Source organism: Misgurnus anguillicaudatus, chromosome 22, assembly GCF_027580225.2.
Source record: "Misgurnus anguillicaudatus chromosome 22, ASM2758022v2, whole genome shotgun sequence".
NCBI classification, from domain to species: Eukaryota; Metazoa; Chordata; class Actinopteri; order Cypriniformes; family Cobitidae; genus Misgurnus; species Misgurnus anguillicaudatus.
The window spans coordinates 48,900,668-48,925,557 of record NC_073358.2 but is presented as its reverse complement, the minus strand read 5'-3'; the positions used below and the strand labels follow the sequence as shown (position 1 = coordinate 48,925,557).

At 36.1% G+C, this 24,890-nt stretch overlaps 1 protein-coding gene across 2 annotated transcripts in view; it reads right to left on the bottom strand.

Annotated features, from left to right (window-relative positions):
• Positions 1-24,890, bottom strand: part of ddr2l (discoidin domain receptor family, member 2, like) — a 46,618-nt gene that overhangs the window by 12,345 nt on the left and 9,383 nt on the right. The window contains exons 2-11 of one of the 2 annotated variants that reach the window (XM_055198397.2): positions 15,713-15,817; positions 12,801-12,903; positions 11,990-12,218; positions 11,633-11,780; positions 9,681-9,786; positions 7,668-7,854; positions 5,010-5,256; positions 4,603-4,683; positions 2,237-2,382; positions 542-743 (exon numbers count right to left, since the gene is read on the bottom strand). In XM_055198397.2, coding sequence (XP_055054372.2) covers positions 542-743; positions 2,237-2,382; positions 4,603-4,683; positions 5,010-5,256; positions 7,668-7,854; positions 9,681-9,786; positions 11,633-11,780; positions 11,990-12,218; positions 12,801-12,903; positions 15,713-15,770 — 1,507 coding nt within the window. In that variant the 5' untranslated portion in view covers positions 15,771-15,817. The remainder of the gene's footprint in view (positions 1-541; positions 744-2,236; positions 2,383-4,602; positions 4,684-5,009; positions 5,257-7,667; positions 7,855-9,680; positions 9,787-11,632; positions 11,781-11,989; positions 12,219-12,800; positions 12,904-15,712; positions 15,818-24,890) is intronic. The other variant, XM_055198398.2, reaches the window with a different exon arrangement.

Sequence of the window (24,890 nt, the reverse complement as noted above, 5' to 3'; positions counted from 1 at the left end):
GAGGAAACACTGTAGTCAAAATGGATATATTGCGTTTTGGAACCAAACTCTTCATCTACAGTAGCATCGGCTCTTACCCTCATAAAGTCCTCAGGCTGATAACAGATGAAGTTCACAGACAGCAGCAGTAGTGTAAAAGCTAAAGAGCGCAGGACTAAAGGATAAAGAAAGGAAAAGCATTGACAGGCGTGCAAAATGATTTACGAGAAATCAACAAATGCATATTATAGTTCAGGTGAAAGAGAAAATATGAAAGAGGTCAGTGTCAGAAAGGAAATCAAGGAAACATATTGCTAAGCGTTAGACTAAACTAGAACGTTCTACCAAACCCCTGTGAGATGATCACATAGGCAACATCATCTATCATCCCACCTCATAAAGCGTTAAAACAATATGATGCATTGTATTTTAGGATGCATTTCACATCAGTCATTTATGGGGCTCTATTTTGGATAGGATGCCTGATGGTAGCTCCCTGTGTAGACAGTCCCTATGTATGTGTGTGTGTTTGTATGTAAAGGATGATTGACTGTGTGTGTACCAGATGATTCTGCGCTTTGAGACAGCTCTGGAAGTTTTCGTAGCGCAGATGGATCTTGATACTGGGGATCCAGGAGAAAGATCCTTTCGTAAGGTGGGTCGAGGGAGACACGAGGCGGCACCGGTGGAGTTTGCAGGATTATCGTGTCACTACTAGAAGACAGACGCACTGTCACATCCTCGTCTAAAATACGTCTTGGAGCCTGGGCAAAAAATAGATCATGATTAATACATAGTACAAAAAGATGCTTTACAATGCCACATAAGAACCATTTCGGCCTGAATGGACCATTAAAGGGCACCTATTATGCCTGTTTATACAAAATGTAATAAAAGTTGCAGGTGTGCCTAGAATGTGTCTATAAAGTTCAGCTCAAAATACCCCACAGATAATTTATTACAACATGCCCAAAATGCCCCTAATTGGGTGCTAACAAACACATTTAGAAAAGCTTCTGGGCAAAATTAACAAGTCAGTCAGTGATGGTTGGCGAGACTTTATCAGTGTGATGTCACATTAACAAGAGAATCAAAACAGCATGTCTAATGAGAACTTTAGAAGATCTCTAGGACAGTGTAAGGAATAGTTCACCCAAAAATGTCATTATTTACTCTCATGATTTTCATGAAGGAAGACATTTTAAAGATGTCATTTCACAAGACTTTTTTAAGATGTCAAATAAATCTTTGGTATTCCAGGAGTGGTAATTGTGAAGTTCAAGCTCAAAATAATAAATAGATAATTTATTATAGCATGTTAAAATTGCCACTTTGTAGGTGTGAGCAAAAATGTGTTTTTGGGCGTGTCCTTTTATATGCAAATGAGCTGATCTCTGCATTAAATGGCAGTGCCGTGGTTGGATAGTGCAGATTAAGGGGCGGTATTATCCCCCTCTGACATCACAGGGGAGCCAAATTTCAATGACCTATTTTTTGACATGCTTGCAGAGAATGGTTTACCAAAACTAAGTTACTGGGTTGATATTTTTCACATTTTCTAGGGTGATAGAAGCAATGGGGACCCAATTAAAGCACTTACACTGCAAAAAACGACTTTCTTACTTAGTATTTTTGTCTTGTTTTCAGTAGCAATATCTAAAAATTCTTAAATTAAGATGCTTTTTCTTGATGAGCAAAATGACCTAAGTAAAAAACTCTTGTTTTAAGATAAATAATATACAATTTAAGTGAAATTGTCCTTAAAACAAGCAAAATTATCTGCCAATGGGGTGAGAAAAAAAATTGTGAAATAAGATTTCTTTTTTCTTAAACACTTAATTCAAGTAAAATTTTCTCACTCCATTGGCAGATATTTTTGCTTGTTTTAAGCACAAATTCACTTAAATTGTATATTTTTTGTCAAAAAAATAGTATTATTTTCTTAGGTTATTTTGCTCATCAAGAAAATACACCTTGATTTAAGAATTTTTAGATATTTCTACTGAAAACAAGACAAAAATACTAAGTAAGAAAGTCATTTTTTGCAGTGTACACATGAAAAAAGTCAGATTTTCATGATATGTTAAAGAAAGTTTGTAACCAAACCGTTCGTGAGCCCTACTGAAAAGTGAATGGGGCTCATGATCGTTTTGGTTACAACTAATCTCTAAAATATCTTCATTTTTGGGTGAACTATCCCTTTAAGAGCGATGTTCAAAGTTGTAAAATGGGCTAATAAAGTTACTCATGCACATACCTTCTCCAGGACTTTACATGCGTACTGGCACCACAAAATCAGGAAGATGATCACCACCAAAAGGAGAATAATAGTCACCAGACAGCCAATCAGAATCGATGTACTGCCTTCTTCAGGTGAGCCGGTCTTTGGTGTTGTCTTTTCTTCTGAAGTAACATAAAGGGTTTATACAGTACATTACATTTATACATTTGGCAGATGTTTTTAGATATACATTGGCATATTGAACCCATAAGCTTTTTCGCTGCTAATGCAATGCTCTACCAGTTGAGCTACAGTAACAGTATACAGGACCGTTATAAAGGTCATGTGGAATACTTCATTCTGATTGGTCAACTGAATTCTTTTCAAATATTTTTGTATAATGACCACTCATCTACAACTGACTGTTCCAACCAATTTCCTACATAGCTGCAAATTTAGTCATGTCCTCTCTCATAATAAGATGATTTCAACTCAAAGCATTATACGCCTTATTCAGCATGCCACCATGTTGATTCCAAAGTGAGGCTGTGAGGGAAGGATGTCCAGTGTGTGCGCTTTAAACCTATTATTTTTTATTGGGATGCTGGTCATTCAGCCATCAAAGCACAAAAAAACCCATAATTTTACACATTTCCACGGGACAAGAACCTCAGAAATCATGGATTTTTAAAATGAGAAGGGGCATATGACCTAATTTTAATATAAGAGCAGCGCAATGTGTACATAAAATCTGTTTTGTTGTTAGCCTGTTGGCTTATCATAAATTTTTTATGTTGTAAGCATGCTTAGTTTTCTTTAAAACACTAATACAGTCCTATAACTCAGTGGTTCTCAAACTTTTTCAGCGTGCGGCCCCCCTTGTGTACAGCGCATTCCTTCGCGGCCCCCCCAAAGAAAATTTATGACAAGTAACTGTTTTAAAACTCTTAAAAATTTGATTAAACAAAACATATGAAATGATATGAAGTAGTGCTGTTGGTTAGTAGTCTTATTTTTTTAGGTTTAATTGCACAGAATTCATAATAAATTAATTTATTTTATAAAATGTCATAAAACTGGGGCCCCTCTGGCACCATCTCACGGCCCCCCTGGGGGCCCCGGCCCCCAGTTTGAGAACCACTGCTATAACTAAGTACATATCTCTAATTCGTTTAGATTACAAAAAAGGCAAGGCATGAATACGTTAAAAACTTTTCTCCAGTACGTTTTTTTATCGACCGGAATCAAAAGAAGCAGGATTCATTAAATAAATTTGGAAACAACTTTGGGGGTTCATATGAGGTTTTACCTCTAACAATACTTGCACAATGAACTATCACGTAAATAGCTTATTATCAAGTCAATCACACGTTATTAAGTTAAAGGAATATTCCATTTTCTTAAAAGAAAAATCCAGATAATTTACTCACCACCATGTCATCCAAAACGTTGATGTCTTTCTTTGTTCAATCGAGAAGAAATTATGTTTTTTGAGTAAAACATTGCAGGATTTTTCTCATTTTAATGGACTTTAATAGAGGCCAACATTTAATACTTAACACTTAACAGTTTTTTTCAACGGAGTTTCAAAGGACTATAAACAATCCCAAACGAGGCATAAGGGTCTTATCTAGCGAAACGATTGTCATTTTTGACATGAAAAATAAAAGATATCCACTTTTAAACCACAACTTCTCGTCTAGATCCGGTCGTGATGCGGTAGCGTGACCCCACGCAATACGTCAAGAGGTCACAGAGGACGAACGCGAAACTCCGCCCCAGTGTTTACAAGTGCGTTGAAAGAGGACCGTTCCGACGTTGTTGTATGTCAACTGATATTAATTAATGTCTTTGTGTCAGTTTATTGTTTACAATGGTCCGCAAATGTGCGTTTTATATATGTAACACGTGACCTCCCTACGTCACTACGCATTTACGTTATGTCGCGCTGGACCAGATCTAGACGAGAAGTTGTGGTTTAAAAGAGCATATTTTTTATTTTTCTTGTCAAAAATGACAATCGTTTCGCTAGATAAGACCCTTATGCCTCGTTTGGGATTGTTTATAGTCCTTTGAAACTGTTGAAAAAAACTGTTACGTGTTGAGTTAAGTGTTAATTGTTGGTGTCTATATAAGTCCATTAAAATGAGAAAAATCCTGCAATGTTTTACTCAAAAAACATAATTTCTTCTCGACTGAACAAAGAAAGACATCAACATTTTGGATGACATGGTGGTGAGTAAATTATCTGGATTTTTCTTTTAAGAAAATGGAATATTCCTTTAAGGCACTAACAGAAACAAACCTCCTGTATTAAACTTTTTTGATAATGCCCATTATACTCTTATCATTTAGTTCTGATATAGAAACAGTTTATTCATTTTAGCATGGTAACTCTTTACCTGGTTTCTGTGTCGTACTTTGTGCTTTGCTGTTCACCTCATACGAAGGTGGAGTCAACACTGGTGGAAGCACATTAGTAGCTGCAATGCAAAATCAGTACATTGAAATGACACCAACTTAAGTTTATCTTTTATTTATCTTTGTACTAACAAGCGTACAACCAATAAACTAAACAAGAATTTTGTGTCTCACTTTGCTGTATTTGCATGTGAAACTATGAGGTGGAGAAGAAGAATGAGCTAGATTGAATTAACAAATGTAGAAGTTCTGGGTGTCAAAGTGGAAATTAAGATGCTGGAAATAATGACAAAAAAAGAATTACGCAGTGCTGCCTACATTTTTTTTCTACAAAGGAAACACTTTGAAAAGGAGTGGAATGGAAAGGTGAGCTGTTTATATTTCATACCAGACTGGAATGAGATTTCGCTGAACATCATCCAAGTGTCAGCGAAGTAGAAGCGGCAGCGCAAAGCCGTGGCCGATCTGTGCTTCAAAGGAACCGTCACGTAGCGAGCGCTCGGGTTCCGATCGTCAAGGACGGTGTGAAACTCCACCGGGTCCGGTTGCCACTCAGAAATGAGGTACAATTTAAAGACACAGGATACAGATGAGAAGATCTTGACACCCCGAGTGAACAAGTTATTACTGTGAACCTGCTCAAAAGAAATCAAATCATCAGCTTTATGCTTTAAAGTAAAAATGCGTTACTCATATATATAGCTCACAAGGTTTTTTTTCCCTCCTAGGACTTTTTTCCCTCCTGGCTAAAAAAAGTCTGGGTTTTTTTCCCCTAGGGGGGTTTTCAACCCCCGGGGAATCAGCCGACATTGGCTTAACTTAGCACCCACTTCTATACGTTATATTATTAATACACTCGCTTGAAAAGTTTATTTATAACCGTTGTATTTTGCTACTTATGTTGTCTGTCGATTTTTCTGTGTTTCCCCTGCTTCTATTACTGTAAAGCTGCTTTAAAACAATTTCCAATTGTGAAAAGCGCTATATAAAAAATTGAAAATGAATTGAATCACTCACATGTATTGCCATTATAACACTAAAATGTGTTATTTTCAAATGTCTGCGTATACAAACAACTTTTCAACTGGACACAATACATTTAAATTTAAGGTACATACATGTATGCGAGGTAAATGCTTTAAATTATAATATTCTTTCAAAAAATTATTTTGTAATATATATTAAATGTAAACATCAATCAATTACATTACTTAATAATTAATAAAAGGTATCACAGAAAGTGTTTGTGGTTGAGTCTTTAAAACCTTGGTATACCTCGAAACTGGTAACCCTGCCATGCCTAATCCCTACATGAAAAGACCAGCTAAAAACAGTAAAGATGTTTGGCTGGTTTTAACTGGTCTCCCAGACTGGATTTAGCTGGTGATGTAGGCTGGTTTTTGAAGGGTTTTGGCCACTTGTTTAGCTGATCAGGCTGGAAGACCAGCTGACTCACCAGCTTAAACCAGCTTGGCTATGCGGGTTTGCTAGTCTTAGCTGGTTTAAGATGAAAGTAGCTGTTCCTCTAAGCCTGGCAAAGCTGTTTTAGCTGGTCTTCCGGCCTGGCCAAACTGGTAGGTCAGCTGGTTTTAGCTGGTGAGTCAGCTGGTCTCTCAGCATAAAAAAAGCACAAAACAACTCTAAAGCCACCTGGCTACACCAACTAAAACCAGTCTAAAGGGGGTTGCACACCGGACGCGCAGCTCAGCGCTGCATCGTAAAAAAAAATCAAACACATTGTCTTCTATGAGTATACGCACACCGGCGCGGACAGGTGCCCAGCTTTGACTCAGGAAGTTGCTCAAATCCCTGTCGTGTCACAGAGCGATTTGTTCCAAATCATTAATGATTAATATTGGCTGCTAACGTATATTTTGCATTTTGAAATACACACTATCTGACTAAGCTTGCGCTATTTAACTCATTCACCGCCAGCCTTTTTGAGAAAAGTTGCCCACCTGCATTTTTGTGATTTTAACAAAAGTTTCACAAAATTCCTTGCAGGAAAAATTATCTTCTATAAATATATAAACATACAAATTATATCAAATTAAAGAACACACCCTCTGCTTTCAAACAAACAATAAACAAACAAATAAACAAACAAAATGGGGAAAAACGTTTCATTATCTATTTACTTTTCCACTTAATTTAACCACTGAAATATGGATATTTCTCTTCAAAAATACAACATTTTGAGCAAAAAGCTTAAAAAATTGCGTTTTTGTAAATGAATTTATGTTAGAGATCAGACTCAGAATGACTATCAAACATAAAGGCAGTTAAAATAAATCATTAAGTCTTTTTAACTTCCGTTTTTGATAAATTCGGTTGGTGCCATCTAGTGGATAAAAGTATTACACTTTCACTTTGAAATTCGTCCAGAAAGGCATATTTATTAGTTAAATATTAACTCACAATTGACGAAATAACTCGTCAATGGCGGTGAATGAGTTAATGTGCACTTCCGGTGTACGATACCTCCGAGTTGTCTTAGACGCAACTTGACGCAGCGCTAAGTTGCGCGTCCGGTGTGCAACCCCCTTAAGATTCCAACCTCCTCTTTTTAGTAGGGATATTAAGAAGCGCATGAAATAAATGAAATATATGAGTTTATAACAAAATACACATACATTAGCTGTAATCGATTCTATTGTACACATTATTTATGGTTTAAGGTGACATCATCAAAACGTATTTCAGTATTTCATTCCAGTGTTTTGAAATGATTAAACATGTCATTTTTTCCCAAATCTTTGCTCTCTTAATTTAATTTTTTTGCAAATGCCTTAATGCATTAGTGTATTTATATTATATATATTTTCTAAATTTTTTGGTCTATGAAGTATACCAGATTTACATTTTTACTAAAGGTTGTGTATGTGTATAACCGTGTATGTGACAAATTAATATCTTGAATCTTATCTTAAATTTTAATTTTTTTTTTATTGCAAACAATCTTACTCAAATGTAATTTAATGTGAAACATGTCCCAGAATGAGCACAAAAAAATGTAAGACACAATCACACCATTGTTTACGCTCACCTTCATAGAGGTAAAGTTCCTTTGTCTGTCGAACTCAAACTCCATCTCCACATATCCAGGTCCCAAACTGTCATTCCTCCAACCCACATAATCGTACCCGGGCCATAGCCTGTACGGCCTCTTCTGTATAAAATCATCCTGGCCAATCACGCCATCTGTCAGCTGGCCCAACCCTCCGGACAGCTTCCTGTGAGACCAGCGAGAGACAGGAAGCATTTAGATTTTGGCAAGGAGTGATTCACAGAACTTAAATACAATCGTGATTGTTCTGCTATAGAAAAATCCACAATCTCAGAGCTGGAAGCTTGCTTTGGAAAGTTGGGAAAGAAGGATGTGGAAGCAATGTGAAGCAACAGATAACCCCTTAAACCGTGTGCAGGGCTTATTTAAAAAGGTCGGTTTACCGAAAAGCAAAAATTCGATTAAAGGTGCCAAAAAAATGCATTGAAATAATCTGTTAAATTGTTTTACATAGAAGGTATGTGGCTTTATACGTGCAAAAATTACCCAGAGAGGATTTTACATGTCCATTTATATGGCCCTATAATTTCCACAATCCCGGAATCGCAGACGCAATCGGCGAATTAACACGGAATCTAGTGTTAACGCTGAATTTTGCGGAATTTTACATATTTTGAATAAAATTCTGTTTTTGTGTGGGAGAAGAACGTATGTCTGGGGGAAACGCAGCAAATCCGGGCGACACACCCCCTCCAAAACACTGAAACCATGGCGAAGCGGCTCTCCACGACTCATGCACTCTCTCATCCACGTCTCCCTCGCGTGCACGCGCTCATGCATCTGTCCGAAGTCCGAACACAAATCATGTATTTGTTCAGTTTTATGCATTTCAAGCGAGCTGAGGCAAACTATCCCTTGCGTTGAAAATATAATCATCTGCATCGTGGCGCCGCTCTCTGTCTCACTTTCACTCGCACGTGCAGCTGCGCGCTCATGCTGTACGAAGTCAGATCACTAATCATGTGAATGTTTGTAATGCATTGTTATATGCATTTCAAGCGATTGTGTTTAAAATATGGATCGCGTTTCGCTGGACTGATGTGTTTAAGGCACTGCTTTGACACGCGTAGCCTTCTGGAACACTACTAAACAATGCATTGAATTGAGTAAAGTGTATGTGTGTGTATAAATGCATGTTTTTAAAGTCATTAAGTAATCGTGTTATCCCGTTTTCCCCATAATCGAGCAGCCCTACTGCAAACAGGGAATGTGAAAAAGTGTTACCTTAATCAATTTAAGCAATTCCTATTGTATTGTTGTCCATTTTAATCATTAACATTAAAGGCGCACTCTTTTTATGACTAAAATAACAGCAAAGAAAAAATTAAAACGGACAAAACGAAATTTGCATAAATTAAAACGGACAAAATGGAATTTGGGAAAAAATAAAACGGAATTTAGGAAAAAAATAAAACCCTACATTTACAACCCTAGGATTTGCCTTTAGAATGAAACGGTCTATTATTACCTTATTTGAAAGGGTCATGAATAATAATGTTGAGCTCTGCTCTGATTGGCTGTTTCACAGAGCAGCTCCTTTCAGTAGCTCTGTGTGTGTGTGTGTGTAAACATACCTTATTTTTTGAGCCTGTATCAGATGAAAATACAGAATTCGAGGAATAATCAATTGTTTGGAGATGTTTATGGACATTTCTGAGTGTTAAGAGTTTTATGGACCTGAAAAACGTAACTTTAACGTCAACAGGAGAACTTCAGTCAAAACGCTAGCATATAGCATTAACTAGCATATAGCGCTAACTTAGCAGTCACAACAGCACTGTAACAACATTATACTTAATTTAATGTGTAATTTAATGTTGGGGCGTACATCTGTAAAGTCACAGTCTGTGTTATGTTGAGATTGGCCTGTTTTGCAGCAGTCTTTTGCATGCACAAGGTTTATATAAGAAGGAGGAAACAATCGTGTTTGAGGCTCATGATATTTCATTATGTACAGAACTCTTATTCTTTTGATTTAATAAATCACTTTACCTGTGTATAAGGGCACCATCGTATGTTGAGTCATTGAGGGGTGTGTTGGGATATCCCGGAGCCATCATGTTTTGACCCTCTGGAGAGCTGTAGGCTGTCAGGCCATCTGCACACCAGGGGAGAGAGAAGATGGACCAAACCTTAATACGTTTTAGCTCTAGAATGTAATTACTCATTTTTCCTGGCACTAGAGTAACTGAGGTCAAATGAAAGCAAGTTGCAGAACATCAGACACCAGGCGGACGATCTACATAAACTACAGCTGTTCTCATGTGGACCTCTGACTGCCAAAACCACCCCCTTCAGTCTGTTACCCATAAGCCATAAGTAGGAAAATAAGTATCAAACTTAGGCTAGTGCCCATTTTGGCAATTCTGAAAATTCAACTACATTGTTTAAACCAAATCATAATTTGAATGATATGTCAAACCTGTAGTTTGTTGTGGAACGAAGAAGAAGAAGAGTATTCAAAAACATTGCAGCGCGTTACTGCGACTCTATTCAAATGAAAAATACATAAAGGGAACAGTTGTTGCTTGTGGTTAAATTGCGTGTGTTTAACATCATCCAATGGCTTATCTTTTGTTATGAAGACATATGTCATATGATCAACATGACGGATGTTGTATGTCCGAATTTAATTCACACTACTCATATTTATACTATATAGAACGCACCGTTTTAACGGTCGATGAGTAACGGTTGATTACGTTTTTTATGAATAGACGTTGTCAAAACAGTCCCCGTTTACACAAACCTGCGAAAACTAATAAAAACACTGTATTATGCATGCCAGGTGATGTAGTTTTTGTTATTGTTATTGTTTTCAAAAACTTGCATTTTCAAAAGTGCGCGTTTTCAGGACCCCCAATTATGGAGGACTAGGAGTGCCAGTTTAATTAAAATTAAGGCTGTCAAAAGATTAATCGCGATTAATTGCATACAAAATAAAAGTTTGTTTTTGCATAATATATGTGTGTGCACTGTGTGTAATTATTTTGTGTATATAAACACACACATGCATTTATGTATTTAAGAATATATTATATATTTATATTATATATAGATTAAAAAAGCATATACATACATAACATTTTTCTTCAATGTATACATTTGTTTATATATACAAAATAATTACACACAGTGCACACAACATATATGTGCAAAAACAAACATTTATTTTGTGTGCGATTAATCGCGATTAACAGCCCTAATTAAAATGAAAAATCAATTTAATAATTAAACATACAAATGTAAATACTTTTGTCGCCTTTGAAATTGACAAATGAATAAACACATAAAAACAGTTTCTTAAATTCATATTGATAAAAATTAGTACATTAATAAATCAATGGCATTTTCTAACCTGATTGACAAATGGATAAAGAAAAGCATTTGGCAAAACAACACTGAAAACCTAATGGCAAATAGAAAGAGAAAAGCAATTGGCAAATGCTTTTTAAATACGCTATTTAAAATGGCCATTTAAATTAGATTTTATTGTTTTATTTATCCATGTTTTAAATAATTAATTAAATAAAAAGTATTACATTTGTCTATTTATTTTTCTATTTAAAAATGATTTTTAAATTCAGTTCGTTTCAGTTTTATTGATTATTTAACTAAGTTTTAAATTATGAATTTACAAAAAGTTTTAAATATTAATTTGTCAATTTTTTGAATTGAAAATTGAAAGAGTTTTATTTATTTACATTTTTATGTTTGAATTTTAAAAAATTAATTTCTCATTTTATTTTAAAGCGGCACTCTAAGTCCTCCATAAGTACCTCTGTCAAATCTGAAACTTTAAACACTTATTTTTAACTGTATAGACTGCCGCATCTGGCTTACTCCCTGACCACAACACCTACATAGTTCTGGCGCTACACACATTCTCTTTAGACATGAATGTATTTATAAACCTGTAAATGTGTGTAATTGCTCAAACTCACCCTGCCACAGGCATCCGAACAGCTCAATTCTCATGCACACAGTAAGAACAGCATCAGTGACGGGGATCAGACGAAGGAAACGAGTGATGATGGGAGGATGAAGATCTCGCACCACTGAGTCATATGTGTTTATATTCCCCGGTATAATCTGCAGGACACAGTTCATTACATTACATGCATTACTGTTGGGTAACTCATATAAAAGAGGTCATTTTGGTTTACCCCAAAATCCAAACTATTAAGCCCAATTGTTTCCGACAAATTTTTATTACTTTACTTCAGTCCAACATGACTAAAATTTATCATTTTATAATAACTCATAATATTTGTAACTGAAGTAGAGAATACAAAGTCTACCTCACTGCCAAAGCGATTTCTCCAGGGTATCCAGCGGCGTCCGTCACGACTGTACTCCAGACGGTACTTGCGTGCATATTCAATGCCGGTGTTACGCGCATATCGACCTTGCGTAGCAACCACGGTGAGGAAGATGAGCTGACGAAGGTCTACCTGAAGATATTGAACAACTGAAGGGTGCAGTTGACCAGCAGGACACCAGGCGCCATCTCCCTCCTCTCTGTTTAACCTGAATAACAGACATGGCATACATGTTTATACAGGGCTCTAGACTAACATTTTGCACTGGTTGCACTGGTGCGCCTAACATTTTTTCTTGGGTGCACCAGCACAAAAGTTAGGTGCACCCTAATTTTTGACCGCATCGGATTTGTAGTTCACCCAAAAATGAAATTCTGTCATAATTTACTCACTCTCATGTTGTTACAAACCTGTATAAATGTCTTTGTTCTGGTGAACATGAATGAAAATATTTTGAGGAATGTTTGTGACCAAACCATTCATGCGACCTGATATTTTTTTAAGTAGCACCATTGAGAAATTACGTCGCACTCTCGAGCCCTGATATACCTCTATATACAGGCCTATATTCCATGAATTTGATTCAAACATACATAAAAATAAAAATAATACATGTTCAGATGATTAAAAAAGGTTACAGGAGTGTCAATGTTTGGGGGGCAGTAGTTTTTCTATTGAGGTGAAGAGGCACAAAATGGCATGTCTCCTGGCTTGGCACTCGAACCAGCAACCCCACAGCTACCAACATTGTGCCTTAGTCATTTTGTGTATGTTGTCAAATCCATCTCACCTTGCAAACTGAGGACCAGTGGTTTCATGCCACTGGCTGGAGGCAGTGATGTCATCGTTTTTGATCCTCCCATCCTCCATACCAAGAGGATATCGACATTGAGCTGCGGAGAGTGAAGAAGACAATGAGATACTCCTCATAAAGAAGATTAGGATATCCCAAATTAAACTCTATATCTCAAAAGTGCCTAGATTGTATATTATTTTACATAATTTTATATTTTAACACTACAAATAATGACTTTCTTTAACTTTTCTTGTCTTGTTATCAGTACAAATATCTGAAAATTCTTAATTAAGATTAATTTTCTTAATCTAAGAAAATATGTCTAGTTTTAGACAAAGAATGTTCAATTTAAGTGAATTTGTGCTTAAAACAAGAAAAAAAATCTGCCAATGAGGTAAGAAAAAATATTGAATTTTTTTCTTCAAAAAATTAGCATATCCCATGTGCAGATTTTTTGCTTGTTTTAAACACAAAAACTAGACTTATTTTCTTAGGTAATTTGCTCATCAAGAAAACACATCTTGATTTAAGAATTGTTAGATATTTGCATTGAAAACAATATAAAAATACTAAGTAAGAAAATTATTTTTTGCAGTGAAGGGTATGTTATTCTTATTATTATTCTTAAAAGTGTATATTTCAGTATTATTCTTTACTATTATTAGTATTTATTAACATTAGTAAATGCCTTAGCTAACATTAACTAATAATAAGCGTTTTTCATAATTTATTAATGTCAAAACAGTTATAGCATTGACAAACATGTTAACAGTTAAACTTTTATTTTTAATAATATATAAGTAAGATTAAATATATAATGCTAAAATTAACATGAACTAAGATTAATACCTGCGGTTGGAGTACTGTTCATTGTTAGTTCATGCCAGTTAATGCATTAACTCATGTTAACAAACACAACCTATTGTAAAGTGTTAACCTTTTGAAACAATAACTGTAGAAAATCAGATTTGATCTGACTAAGACACACACTGTCCAAGGCCGTGTATGCCATTTGAAAAAGTTAACTTTTAATGGACGGAACCAGACTGGCTGACCCGTACACGCACACACAATGGATGGATTATGGGACGGGATTAACTATATGTACAGGATGGGCGCGGACATGAATTGTGTTGCAAAGATGAGTATTTTTAATTGTCCAGTTCTGTTTTATTGCGTTTAACCACAGATATTGTAGTTTTTTTGCCTGGCAGCGGCAGCAGGAATGCAATAAAATAAAAAATTAAAACCTGTACTAATACAAAAACATGACATTTGCGTTCCTTTGGAAGCCGACTCTATGCTGAATTGTATTGGCTGCATCCAGTTTTCCCTTTGTTTTAAATTTTAACTTAAATTAGAGAAATAATAATAATGATGATATGAAGTTTTTACTCAACTACAATCAATTTTTGGAAAAGAATTCAGTTTTTGAAGTCTTTTTAGTCAGATTTTAGGGCAAACACAGTATTGATTTAGCCCTTTTGAGGGTTCAAAATGATATACTATTAAACGCTGATACTCGAGCCCCATCAATTTTAATGTTGCTGGACTCAATATTATGGTTTCCCGGTTGGAAAACCATGTTGGAATATGTGGGACAGCTCTTAAATCATTTAGGTCATATTTAGCTGATAGGAGCTTTGCTGTGAAGTTGGGCGAATGTATGTCACCTTCTGCTCCACTAAAGTGTGGAGTTCCACAAGGGTCCCTTCTTGCCCCGCTATTGTTTTCTATGTACTTGCTCCCTTTAGGAGCTATATTTAGGAAGCACGGTGTCTCTTTCATTTTTATGCTGACAAGGGATCTGATATTTCTCCTCTTTTGATCTGCTTAACGGACATCAAAGACTGGATGGCATAACATTTTTTGAAATTTAATAAAAATAAAACTGAGATTGTTTTTTGGCTCAGATGGAAAACAGGGTACCATAAATTCTATTCTTAGTTGTGAACCCTTGGCTAAGTATAGTTAACAGTTAATAGTAAGTAATAGTTAAGATGAAGCCCTTTTTTTTCTTTTAGAGATTTAGAAATGGTTGTTTATGCTCTTGTGTTTTCATGTTTAGATTATTGTAATTCTCTTTACATAGGAGTTATCCAGAAATACCTGTCGCACCTACAGACAGTTTAAAATGCAACTGCGAGATTGATAACAGGCACCCGAAAGAATGACCATATCACCCCTGTTTTATTTTCTCTTAAATGGTTGTCAAATTTAATACAAACTTGTTTGTTTTTAAATCTCTGAATGGGCTGGCACCAAAGTATCTGGAGACCGTGGTGAACCGTTATTTCTTTGCTAGGCCCCAGAGATCCTTCAACCAGCTTCTTTTAGTGGTTCCCAGATCCAAATTAAAATTATGAGGAGATGGGGCTTGCTCAGTAGCTGCTCCAAAGTTAAGGAACTCATTGCCCCTTTCTATTAGATCCTCAAACAATTTCTAGCTTAAAATCCTTGCTAAAAGCTCATCTACTTACCACAGCTTTTAAATTCTAAGGTGATTCATTCCTAGATGCGTTTGTGTTTTATGTTTTGCATGTTCTATTTTAATAAGGCCTTGAATTTTGTGTCTATTTTAATGTACAGCACTTTGGACAACTTTGGTTGTATTGAAATGTGCTTTTTAAATAATAATAATACAAATACAAATATGGGGCATCATTTGGTTACAGCATTACAGTATCTTGATATTATTCTTGATAACGTCCTGAAAAAGTTTTATTTCTTCAAATCAAAGCATTTCTACACAAATTACGTTCAACTAAGTTTGTGTGCTTCCATCTGTTAGGGCTTTGTATGTATTGATACTAGAAATTGGAATATCATCAATAACAAAACTGTGATAGTAAGCTGTATGTAAATGTGTTAATGTATATGTGTGTGATTGTGTGTACTCAGGTTACCTGGGTCTATCTGAGCATTGACCTTAGTTTGTAAGGCCAGTAGCAGATAGAGGAGCATAATGAGACCTCAGAGTCTGCCAACAGATCAGAGTACAGACAACATCTCTAAAAGAGAGAGAGCGAGAAAGAAAATATAATATATTAATTTTGATCAAACGCTTAGTATATTCAACATTTCATTGCATTATAAGGCTAAGTACAACCATATGTCATAAATGCAATAGGAAGCATTTTGTATGGTCTGATGGTGGGTTTCATTATTTGGTCCAAAGACTTTCAGGGTTATTATAAGTACACTTGTGTATGAGATACAAATCCTCAGAGTTTTCCAAGTGCTGTGGGAACCCACAGGTCACATTAGCATCATTGCTATGCTAACTATTCAAACTATGCCAGAGCAGATGCGGTCGGGGAATCTCTGCATATTACGCCTCATTCAGAATAAAATCCTCTAGGAATGAATAACAATAAAATCTTAAGCCACTTTGCTTATCAAGTTAATGTATCTCAATTTAAAAATTTTCAGATATTTTAGAAAACAAGACAAAAATACTAAGAAAGCATTCTTTTTTTGCAGTGGATTTACATGTGGAACTACAAAACAATAAGATGCACTTTTTAAAATAAAACTGAATTCATTAGGATGGGCTTTGTGTGTGCAATATTTTTTTAAAGACCATTTACTAAACAAAAATACATTTAAGAAAAACACATTGAAAACCCCCAAAACCTTTGGATGAACTTTAAACTTTTAAAACTCAACTAGAAAACATCTATCATTATTATTTCTTCACACAAAGCCCCCAACTCTTGGTATTGAATTTACCACATAACCGTTTGTGTGATGTGTAAATGATACCTCAAATGATGTGGCTTTACTTTTCTAGAGAGGGAGGTAAATGACAGACCTTTTAAAATTTAACATAAACAACAAGATATATATATATATATATATATATATATATATATATATATATATATATATATATATATATATATATATATATATATATATATATATATATTTTAATGCAAGGAAATATATTTATGTCAGGGAGTATGTGTGCAGCATTGTAGTGTTTCTTTGCAAGGTAACATCACCATCTTCTTTTCGACAACATTGTTGTGTGTACAAGAAATTTTTTATAAACTCAAACTGAAAACTTTTTCATTTTACACTCCATTATTGTCATTTAAAGGGCCACTAACCTAGGTATTTTCAGCAATATAAATATAGTCTCTGGTATCCCCAGAATGTGTCTGTAAAGTTTCAGCTCAAAATACACCACAGATCTTTCATTATATGATGTTGAACAAGGCCATTTGTGGTTACAATAAAAAAACATGCTGTTTTGTGTGTGTTTCTTTAAAAGCAAAGAAATCTCCTGTTCACCTCCCCGTATGCAAAGTAGGGGGTGGAGCCCTTACACATGTGCTTTGGGCTACATCAAAACGTGTCTCTGGCAAAAGGTTGAACTACAGCTCATAAGGCGGAGTCCGTGAGCGCTTATGGTTGGGGGGTAATCAATGTGACATCACATTGATAGGGGATCCCCAACAGCCTGTTTTGGGTTTAATGGAGATTACACAAAGAAGAGTAAATGGATTTGTATAATAACAGGATGTTTTTGCACACACACAGGCGACCAATTTTCTGCTAGAAACACATTTAAAACTGCATTTTTTAAGTTGGGGGGGCTTTAAACATACCCAAAATTATACTCTACTGGTCTGCTTTGGGGCTCTGATACCAGAGACTTTCTTAATATGTAAAGAATGAGATAAACACCGTTGTTAGTGTAGACAGCGTGCAGTTCATGTGTTCTACTGTGGAGGGTCTCTTTTCCCAAACCTCAGACCTCAGGAATGTGTCTGATTTCATGAGTGCATTACGCCCCATCCATTTCTCCAGAGACAATTACACACAAACAGTCATCAGCCAATATAATTACTGTACAAGTTTATTGAGTTCAGTCGATTTCATCAGACAACACACAGACAGGCTAACCAATGTCTGACGATACAATACAATAAATAATTCCAGTAAAATAAGACGTTTGTTGCATTGATGGTATAGCTGTTACCATCGGCCCATCTTCACGGCCACATTAGTGGATCAGATGAGTTGCAGTAGGGCAATATGGTCTGTATTTTTGTTGTTGGGAATACCTCACAGACTATTGTGTAAATCATACCAATGAAACAAACACTAGAGCTGCACGATTATGACAAAAATCATTATGAGAGTTATGTTGTTAGTAGGTTTGCAAAATTCAAGAAATTTTCAAGGCTGGAAACTTTCCATGGGAATTAGTGGAAATATATGGGAATTAATGGGAATAAACTGGGAATTTATATTGATAAATGCCGATACACACTAATAATACCTGGCTGATAACTATTCTGAATCGCACAGCCATTATTATGCACAGCTATTCCATGAACTATGGATCAGTTAGTCCTTATCGATCTGAAATCACTGTTAGTTTGAGTCGTTTATAACATGCATTTGAAAAAAGAACACCCGTCAAACATAATCATTATACATATTCTTTATTATCATGAAAATACCTAAAGAACAGAAATATAAATGAAGAGTTTCGTTGCAAAACGGGTTAACCACCGTTTTGTTAATTGTTCAGAAATCGCGTTTTTTTGGTTGTGCATTCCAATTAATTTCAATGCAACTGCAGTTGGTTTGTTTTGATTTAAACCTTCATAACTTAAAAAATACAGCTAAGTAGCACAATAAAACAAAATAATAACATGATAACATAATAATAAACATGTTTTGACAAAAATGTAAAAAAATGGATTTATCTCGCTTTGCAACGAAACTCTTCAAATATATCCTTAAGCCATTTCCTGGAGCTGCGTGTGTACGGGTCTTCTTCTGCACCGCATAATGAGTTTCTGCACAAGAGCGCTCTCTGGCTTTTGGATGTAGCGGCATTTTACCGTAACTCATTGCGAAGCATAGCAAGCATCATCGGCCGATATATCGGTGCACACCTAATGTAAAGGATAATGTATAGGCAGCAGGTTAACATCGCAGAAATAAGCAGCCTTGTATTTCACTGAAGTGGCTCATTTCACAACAACAACCGTCTGCCTGTAAATTATCCCACTTATTTGAAATATTTAATTCGCTAATTTTTAACGAATGCAGTCTTTCTCAGAGGAAAACCCATTTACTTCAGGCTTTAAGGCCCCCCCAACCTAGAAAATGCACTTTCTAGCAGAAAATTAGTTAACAGTATGTTTGCAGAAACATTCTGTTATTATACAAATCCATCTATTCTTCTTTGTGTAATCTCCTTTAAACCGCAACAGTCACAAAAAACAGGCTGTGGGGGATCCCCTATCAATGTGATGTCACATTGATTACACCCCAACCGTAAGCGCTCACAGACTCAACCTTATGAGCGCGTAGTTCAACCTTTTGCCAGAGACACATGTTTTGATGTAGCCCAAAGCACATGTGTTAGCCCTCCACCCCCTACATACGGGGAGGGGAACAGAAGCTTTCTTTGCATTTAAAGAAACACACACAAAACAGTGCATTTTTCACTGCAGCCACAAATGGCCGTGTTCAACACGGTATAATGAAAGATCTGTGGTATATTTTGAGCTGAAACTTTACAGACACATTCTGTGGATACCAGAGACTATATTTATATTGCTGACAACACCTACGTTAGGGGCTCTTTAAGACGTTCAAAATGATAATTTGGTTAATCATCTGTAAATATAATGTCATTTATGTTATTAAAAGACATTTATATCTAATTTTTGTGTAATATTAAACCTTATCTGTCAAAATGATCTGCAGCATCCAGGTTACCGTGTGTTATTGATTTTGAGCGGTTGTTATCTGGGAATAACATACCTTGGAATGTTGCAGCCAACTGGCCAATCAGAATCAAGCATTTTAGAGCTCCGTGTAATAAAATTATATATGCATGTCTAGTATATGGAGGGACAGTATCTTTCACCTTTCTAAGGAAACCAACCAGGAAGCAAAGCAAAAAACGCAAATCATTTAACAAACCCATAACAAACACGGCAGCACGAACAACCCAGTTAGCATTGCATCATAGCATTGCTTCGACTTGCTCTTATAAATCAGGAAGCATCATTACGTTCTCAACTTTGTCAAAATGAGCAATTCCAAGTTATGGATGTGACATTTGCAGTCAAAACTTGAAGTATAAATTCTGAGAGAATGCATTTATTACCAATTGACTGAACCATCTGTTTATATTTTCCTAAACCCCCGATGATAGAGTCCAGACATAAAAAAATCAGCCTATTCTCATGTGTTCTATTTTAGATGATTGAAACATGCATGTGTTATGTATTCCCTTACTTTCTATTTATTCTTATCGATAATCAAAAGAGAAATAACTGAAGATCTCATTTGTGATCTTCCTTTTTTAAAGGGCAAATATTGGATACATGTTGCTCATGAGAGAAAGTTGCAACTCTTATACACGTGCAGGCAAGTTAAGGATTCCTAAATTCCAGACTCTCGCACCTAGCAAGTACACGCATGCATGCATACAAACATGTGCATCTCAGCAAGCATGCAGGAGCGCGTTTGTTCTTTTGAGAAAAGAGAAATGTGAACCCATGTTATGCGCTCTAATCTACACAACATGTTTTCCTCCCACAAACATAGACACACGCAAACACACATATTGTGCTCGCATTCCTTCGGTTGTTGCTGTTGAGGAACTGCATGACTGTTGAGTTCACTCAATGACTAATGTTGAGAATTACTGCCAAACATCTCACATTATGCAACACAATAAACAATGTGCACAGCATGAGAGCATCTGGCAAAGAGCTCTTAAAGCTATAAACATTTTATGAAATTCAGAATTAACTTTTATGTTGAAAATAATGTAATACAGCAATCGGCTATGAAACCTTCATGTGTACTTCTAAGTAAGGCTGCACGATATTAAAGGAAAATGCGATATGGGTCAACTTGGAAAATAATGTGATAGTGGTCTTCAAGATGATTTCCCTTAATGGCAAAAAACAGGATCACCTTAACGCTAAGCTAATTGATATAATGTGCGTATGCAACCCACTATGCTCTTAATTTCATGCCATGCTGCCCAGACCGTTTGGCGTGTGACATCACTGTGCCACTAGAGCAATTTGAAAGCAAATGATCTTATGGTACTTTTATGTCATATGACTGAATCGCTCTGTGCACTGCTGCATGCTGTTGAACACGCTTATCGGCATGCGTCTTGAAAAAGTGCATTACTCAGTCCTTTCAGAAAAACGCGGAGTTTTTTTGTGATTGTTGTGGGCAAAAATCCTCGATTTTGGGGCACGTTTTCTTAAAAAATGCGATGGAATATGCGGGATATTTATGCAATTTATGCGATGGAATTGCGGGAATTTGCGAAAATTGCAGATCTTGCAAAAACTGCGGAAACTTGCAAAAGCTCCAATGATGTTCACGTCACATAATCACGTCACTTCATAACGGTCCCATGGCAATAGAGGACACGGCTGCGCTTTTGGGAAGTAAATGCAACATTTTTCAACTTTCTGCTAATATATATGTGACTTTTTGCTACGAAAATGCGGAGATTATGAAATCATGCAAGCCCCGCATATTTTGTGCGCGGAAATTAGGGATGGGCATTTTCCAGTAATTTACTATTCGAATATTTAAGCTCATAAAGAACGAATATTCGAATATTCGTTTATTTTAATTATGTTAATTAAGACATGCGTCTTTTGTATTTTTCATTTTGTCATAATTTCACAGAAGGCTTATAATTAGGAAATATCCACAACAAGCTAAAGTTATAATGTGTATGTATGTATTTTTAAGTTTAAAACATTGTAAAAAAATATGTATTTTTTTTACATTCTTTTTAAAAAATATCCTACAGAAAAAAAGGCGTTAAAACCCCATGCGGAGCGAAGTCTGAGTCAGTCAAACCATGAGTTTCAAGTCGGTCGTTAGTATGAATTCATTACTGTTTGATCTTACATACATTATATTATACCAAATATTATACACTAACCCGAAATCTAAGCGAAGTTTGAGGACTTGCGAAGTTTAAAGTTTGAGGACTTGACAAAGTAGGCTATCATCATTTAAACCCTTAAACAGACTCCAAATTATAGACCGGAGCAAACGAAAAAACACATCTACATAACCAACTGCTCAGTCGCCATTTAAATATCTTCTCAGTTTAGTTTGACATGTATTTGTGAATAAAGAAAACCGTATTTATCCTACCTGCTTCGGTGAAAGCCCGTTCTGACTAGATACAATAATGCCGGTGCTGCGGAGAAAACTCTTCCTCGTGATGATGTTTATCCGATAAAAACAACAGACGGATTGAACAAGATTGAATATCTGTGTTTAACATTATTTTACAAATAACGTAAGCTGGCTCGATACATTATTGTTGACTGTGCAACCTTGCTAACGTTAGCTTAATTTTACAACATTTTACAAAGACGGAGCTTTGCTTTAAACTGCCATGTGCAGTTATCCGGTTCATTTTCGAAAGAGCACCGCATATAATAAATGTTCTCCGTTTCATTTCGTTCTCCGTGTCTGTCTCGTTATTAACAAAATAAAGTAGACTTTATAACAGAAAGCTTACAAATCTCTCATGATGTGTTGATGCGGGCGGCGGAGAAGCACGTTTAATAACACGTGAGCCCTCACTAAACCAGCCAGTGGCCAAATACGGCGCGGCGCACAAAACCGGAGATTAAAGGAAAAACTTAAATTCGTCTGCAACCTGCATTGCCAAACAATAAGAAATACATACGAATTAATGTTCATGTATATCTTACATTTAAGTCTGTAAAAGACAGTATAGATGAAGTGAAAAAGCATTAAATAAGTCGTAACCATTTGGTGGCACATTAAAAACAAACAAACATTCGAATAGCATTTTTTTAAATTCGAATTATTATTGCCGATCGAATATTCGAATATTCGAATATCCGTGCCCATCCCTAGCGGAAATATGTAATTAATGCGGCGAAAGCGCGTCGTATTTGGAAAAAATGCAGCCCCGCATAAATATGCGGACTTTGGCTGATTATGCAATATATCGCGCGATCGCACAATCGCGTTTTTCTGGAGGGACTGATAACTGCATGATAATATCACCGAACGTACTGTTTTCGGCCATGCAAGCTAAAAATGAAAGCTTGGTGAGACACATGGAGTTCGCGAACACTGTGGTATGTGATACTATTGCGATATGCATGTTGCGCTATTCCTACGATCTTCTGGTGCCTTAAGGTACATTTGCATTATATGCGACTTTGTCGCTGTGTGTCGCTCGTCTCTTTCAAATGAGGCGTTTCTAAATCTGGTTGTCATATACACATGACTACCGTCCACTCCAGTAACTGACGAGAGACGGATGACGTGAACTCAACTGCTTCGTTCTCATTTGTAGTCGCTCCCAAAAGTCGCTTATAATTAGCATATAGTTAAACAATTTTCAACTTTGTCATGCGACTGGACACGCCCCCTCCACTCGCCAATGGTCACTGTTGCTCGTGTCGCCGGATGACGCCCAGCTTTCATTGAAATCAATGTGATCGCATCGCTCCGCCACTGCTAGTCGCTGCTAGTCTGAATGCAGCTTTAGTTATAATACACAATAGAGAATAAAACAAGATGCTTAAAAGGATGTACAGGATCCTACAAAATATTTCAATAGCTGGGTTTCCATCCAAACGTGAAACAAATCTTTTCGAAATTTGCAAAAAAAAAAAAACCAAAAAAATGCGAATTAGGTGTGTTTCCATCAAGTTGTTTGAGCGAATGACAGTGATATTGGAAACCTAGAAACCAGCAGTAAACAAAACAAGGCACACGTGGAAATGGGAGAAAGGACTGCATGAAGTCATGATAGGGCAAGTTAAACATTTATTAGCAGTGCAGCTTGTAATTGCCAAACTTAATGATGTACACAGAAAAAAGGAATGCAGAATTTTTTAAGCAGGCACTAGCAGCAAGGGCATTATGATGACGTTGAGCCCATATATGGTAAAGACAACTTCAATAGAAACAGCTAGACGATCAATCACATGGGTTAAATGTTCGCTACGTCATCATTTATTCGTCAAATACGTTTCCATCTCCCATTATGGGCATCTACTCATTTGTGCACAAGTCAAAAAACACCTCAAGTGAGTGTAAAATTTTTTTTTTGCGTATAAAGGGATTTTTATTCGAAATTTGGCGTTTTCAGCACTCGTTTTTAATGGTAAATCATTGTAAATGGTAGGGGTGGGCGATATGACCAAAATCTTCTATCACGATAGGATTAATTTTATATCATGATAACGATATGTATCACGGTAGAGTTTTTTTTATGTTTTAATAAGGTTAAATCTTTAATACCATAGAAATGTTCATAATTCTCACAAAAACATATACAAGCATAAAAAGAAGATAAAAACAAACAAAACTTAAGCTCTCTGAAGATAAACAGTCAATGAAATAAGAATGATAATAAATAATTATGCATATATGTGTAGGCTTATATATATCTTTTTATTTAAGGTAGAAAAGTGATTTAATCAGGAGCAGTGAGAGATTTTTTATCAATGCTGTTTGATTAACACGAGTGACAGACAGGAGCAAAATTAGGTAACTTCCCCTTTAAGACCAAAGTCCGGATCCAATACACTGTTACACATGCGCTTTCTCTTTTAGCTGTTTACTTTCTCTTAAGACCTAACTGGTCGTGTTTATGAGGATGCTTGCAAAGACGGGAATTTTGACGCATATGTCTATTTAAGGCCAATAAAGCGGAAAAATGCTCACAAGCTTAATGAGCAGCGGTCGCGCGACTTGCGCGCTCCTCACAGACAGAAAGAGCAGCGGTTGCGCGACTTGTGCGCCCCTGAGACACAGAAAGAACGCACGCATACAGATCTTTTGTCTGTGTTTCAATGGCTTAAAATAACTTGTTTTAAAACTGCAGTGCTTAAATACGTGTACAAACGTTACGTTTTAACTACCACGTGCATAGGAGCGTGACGTGGGCGCGTAACCTCGATAGAAACGATAGTCCAAAATCTCTACCGGTTGACAAATTTCTACCGGTTAATTATGTCTACCGGTTTATCGCCCACCCCTAGTAAATGGACTGAAGTTTTCGCC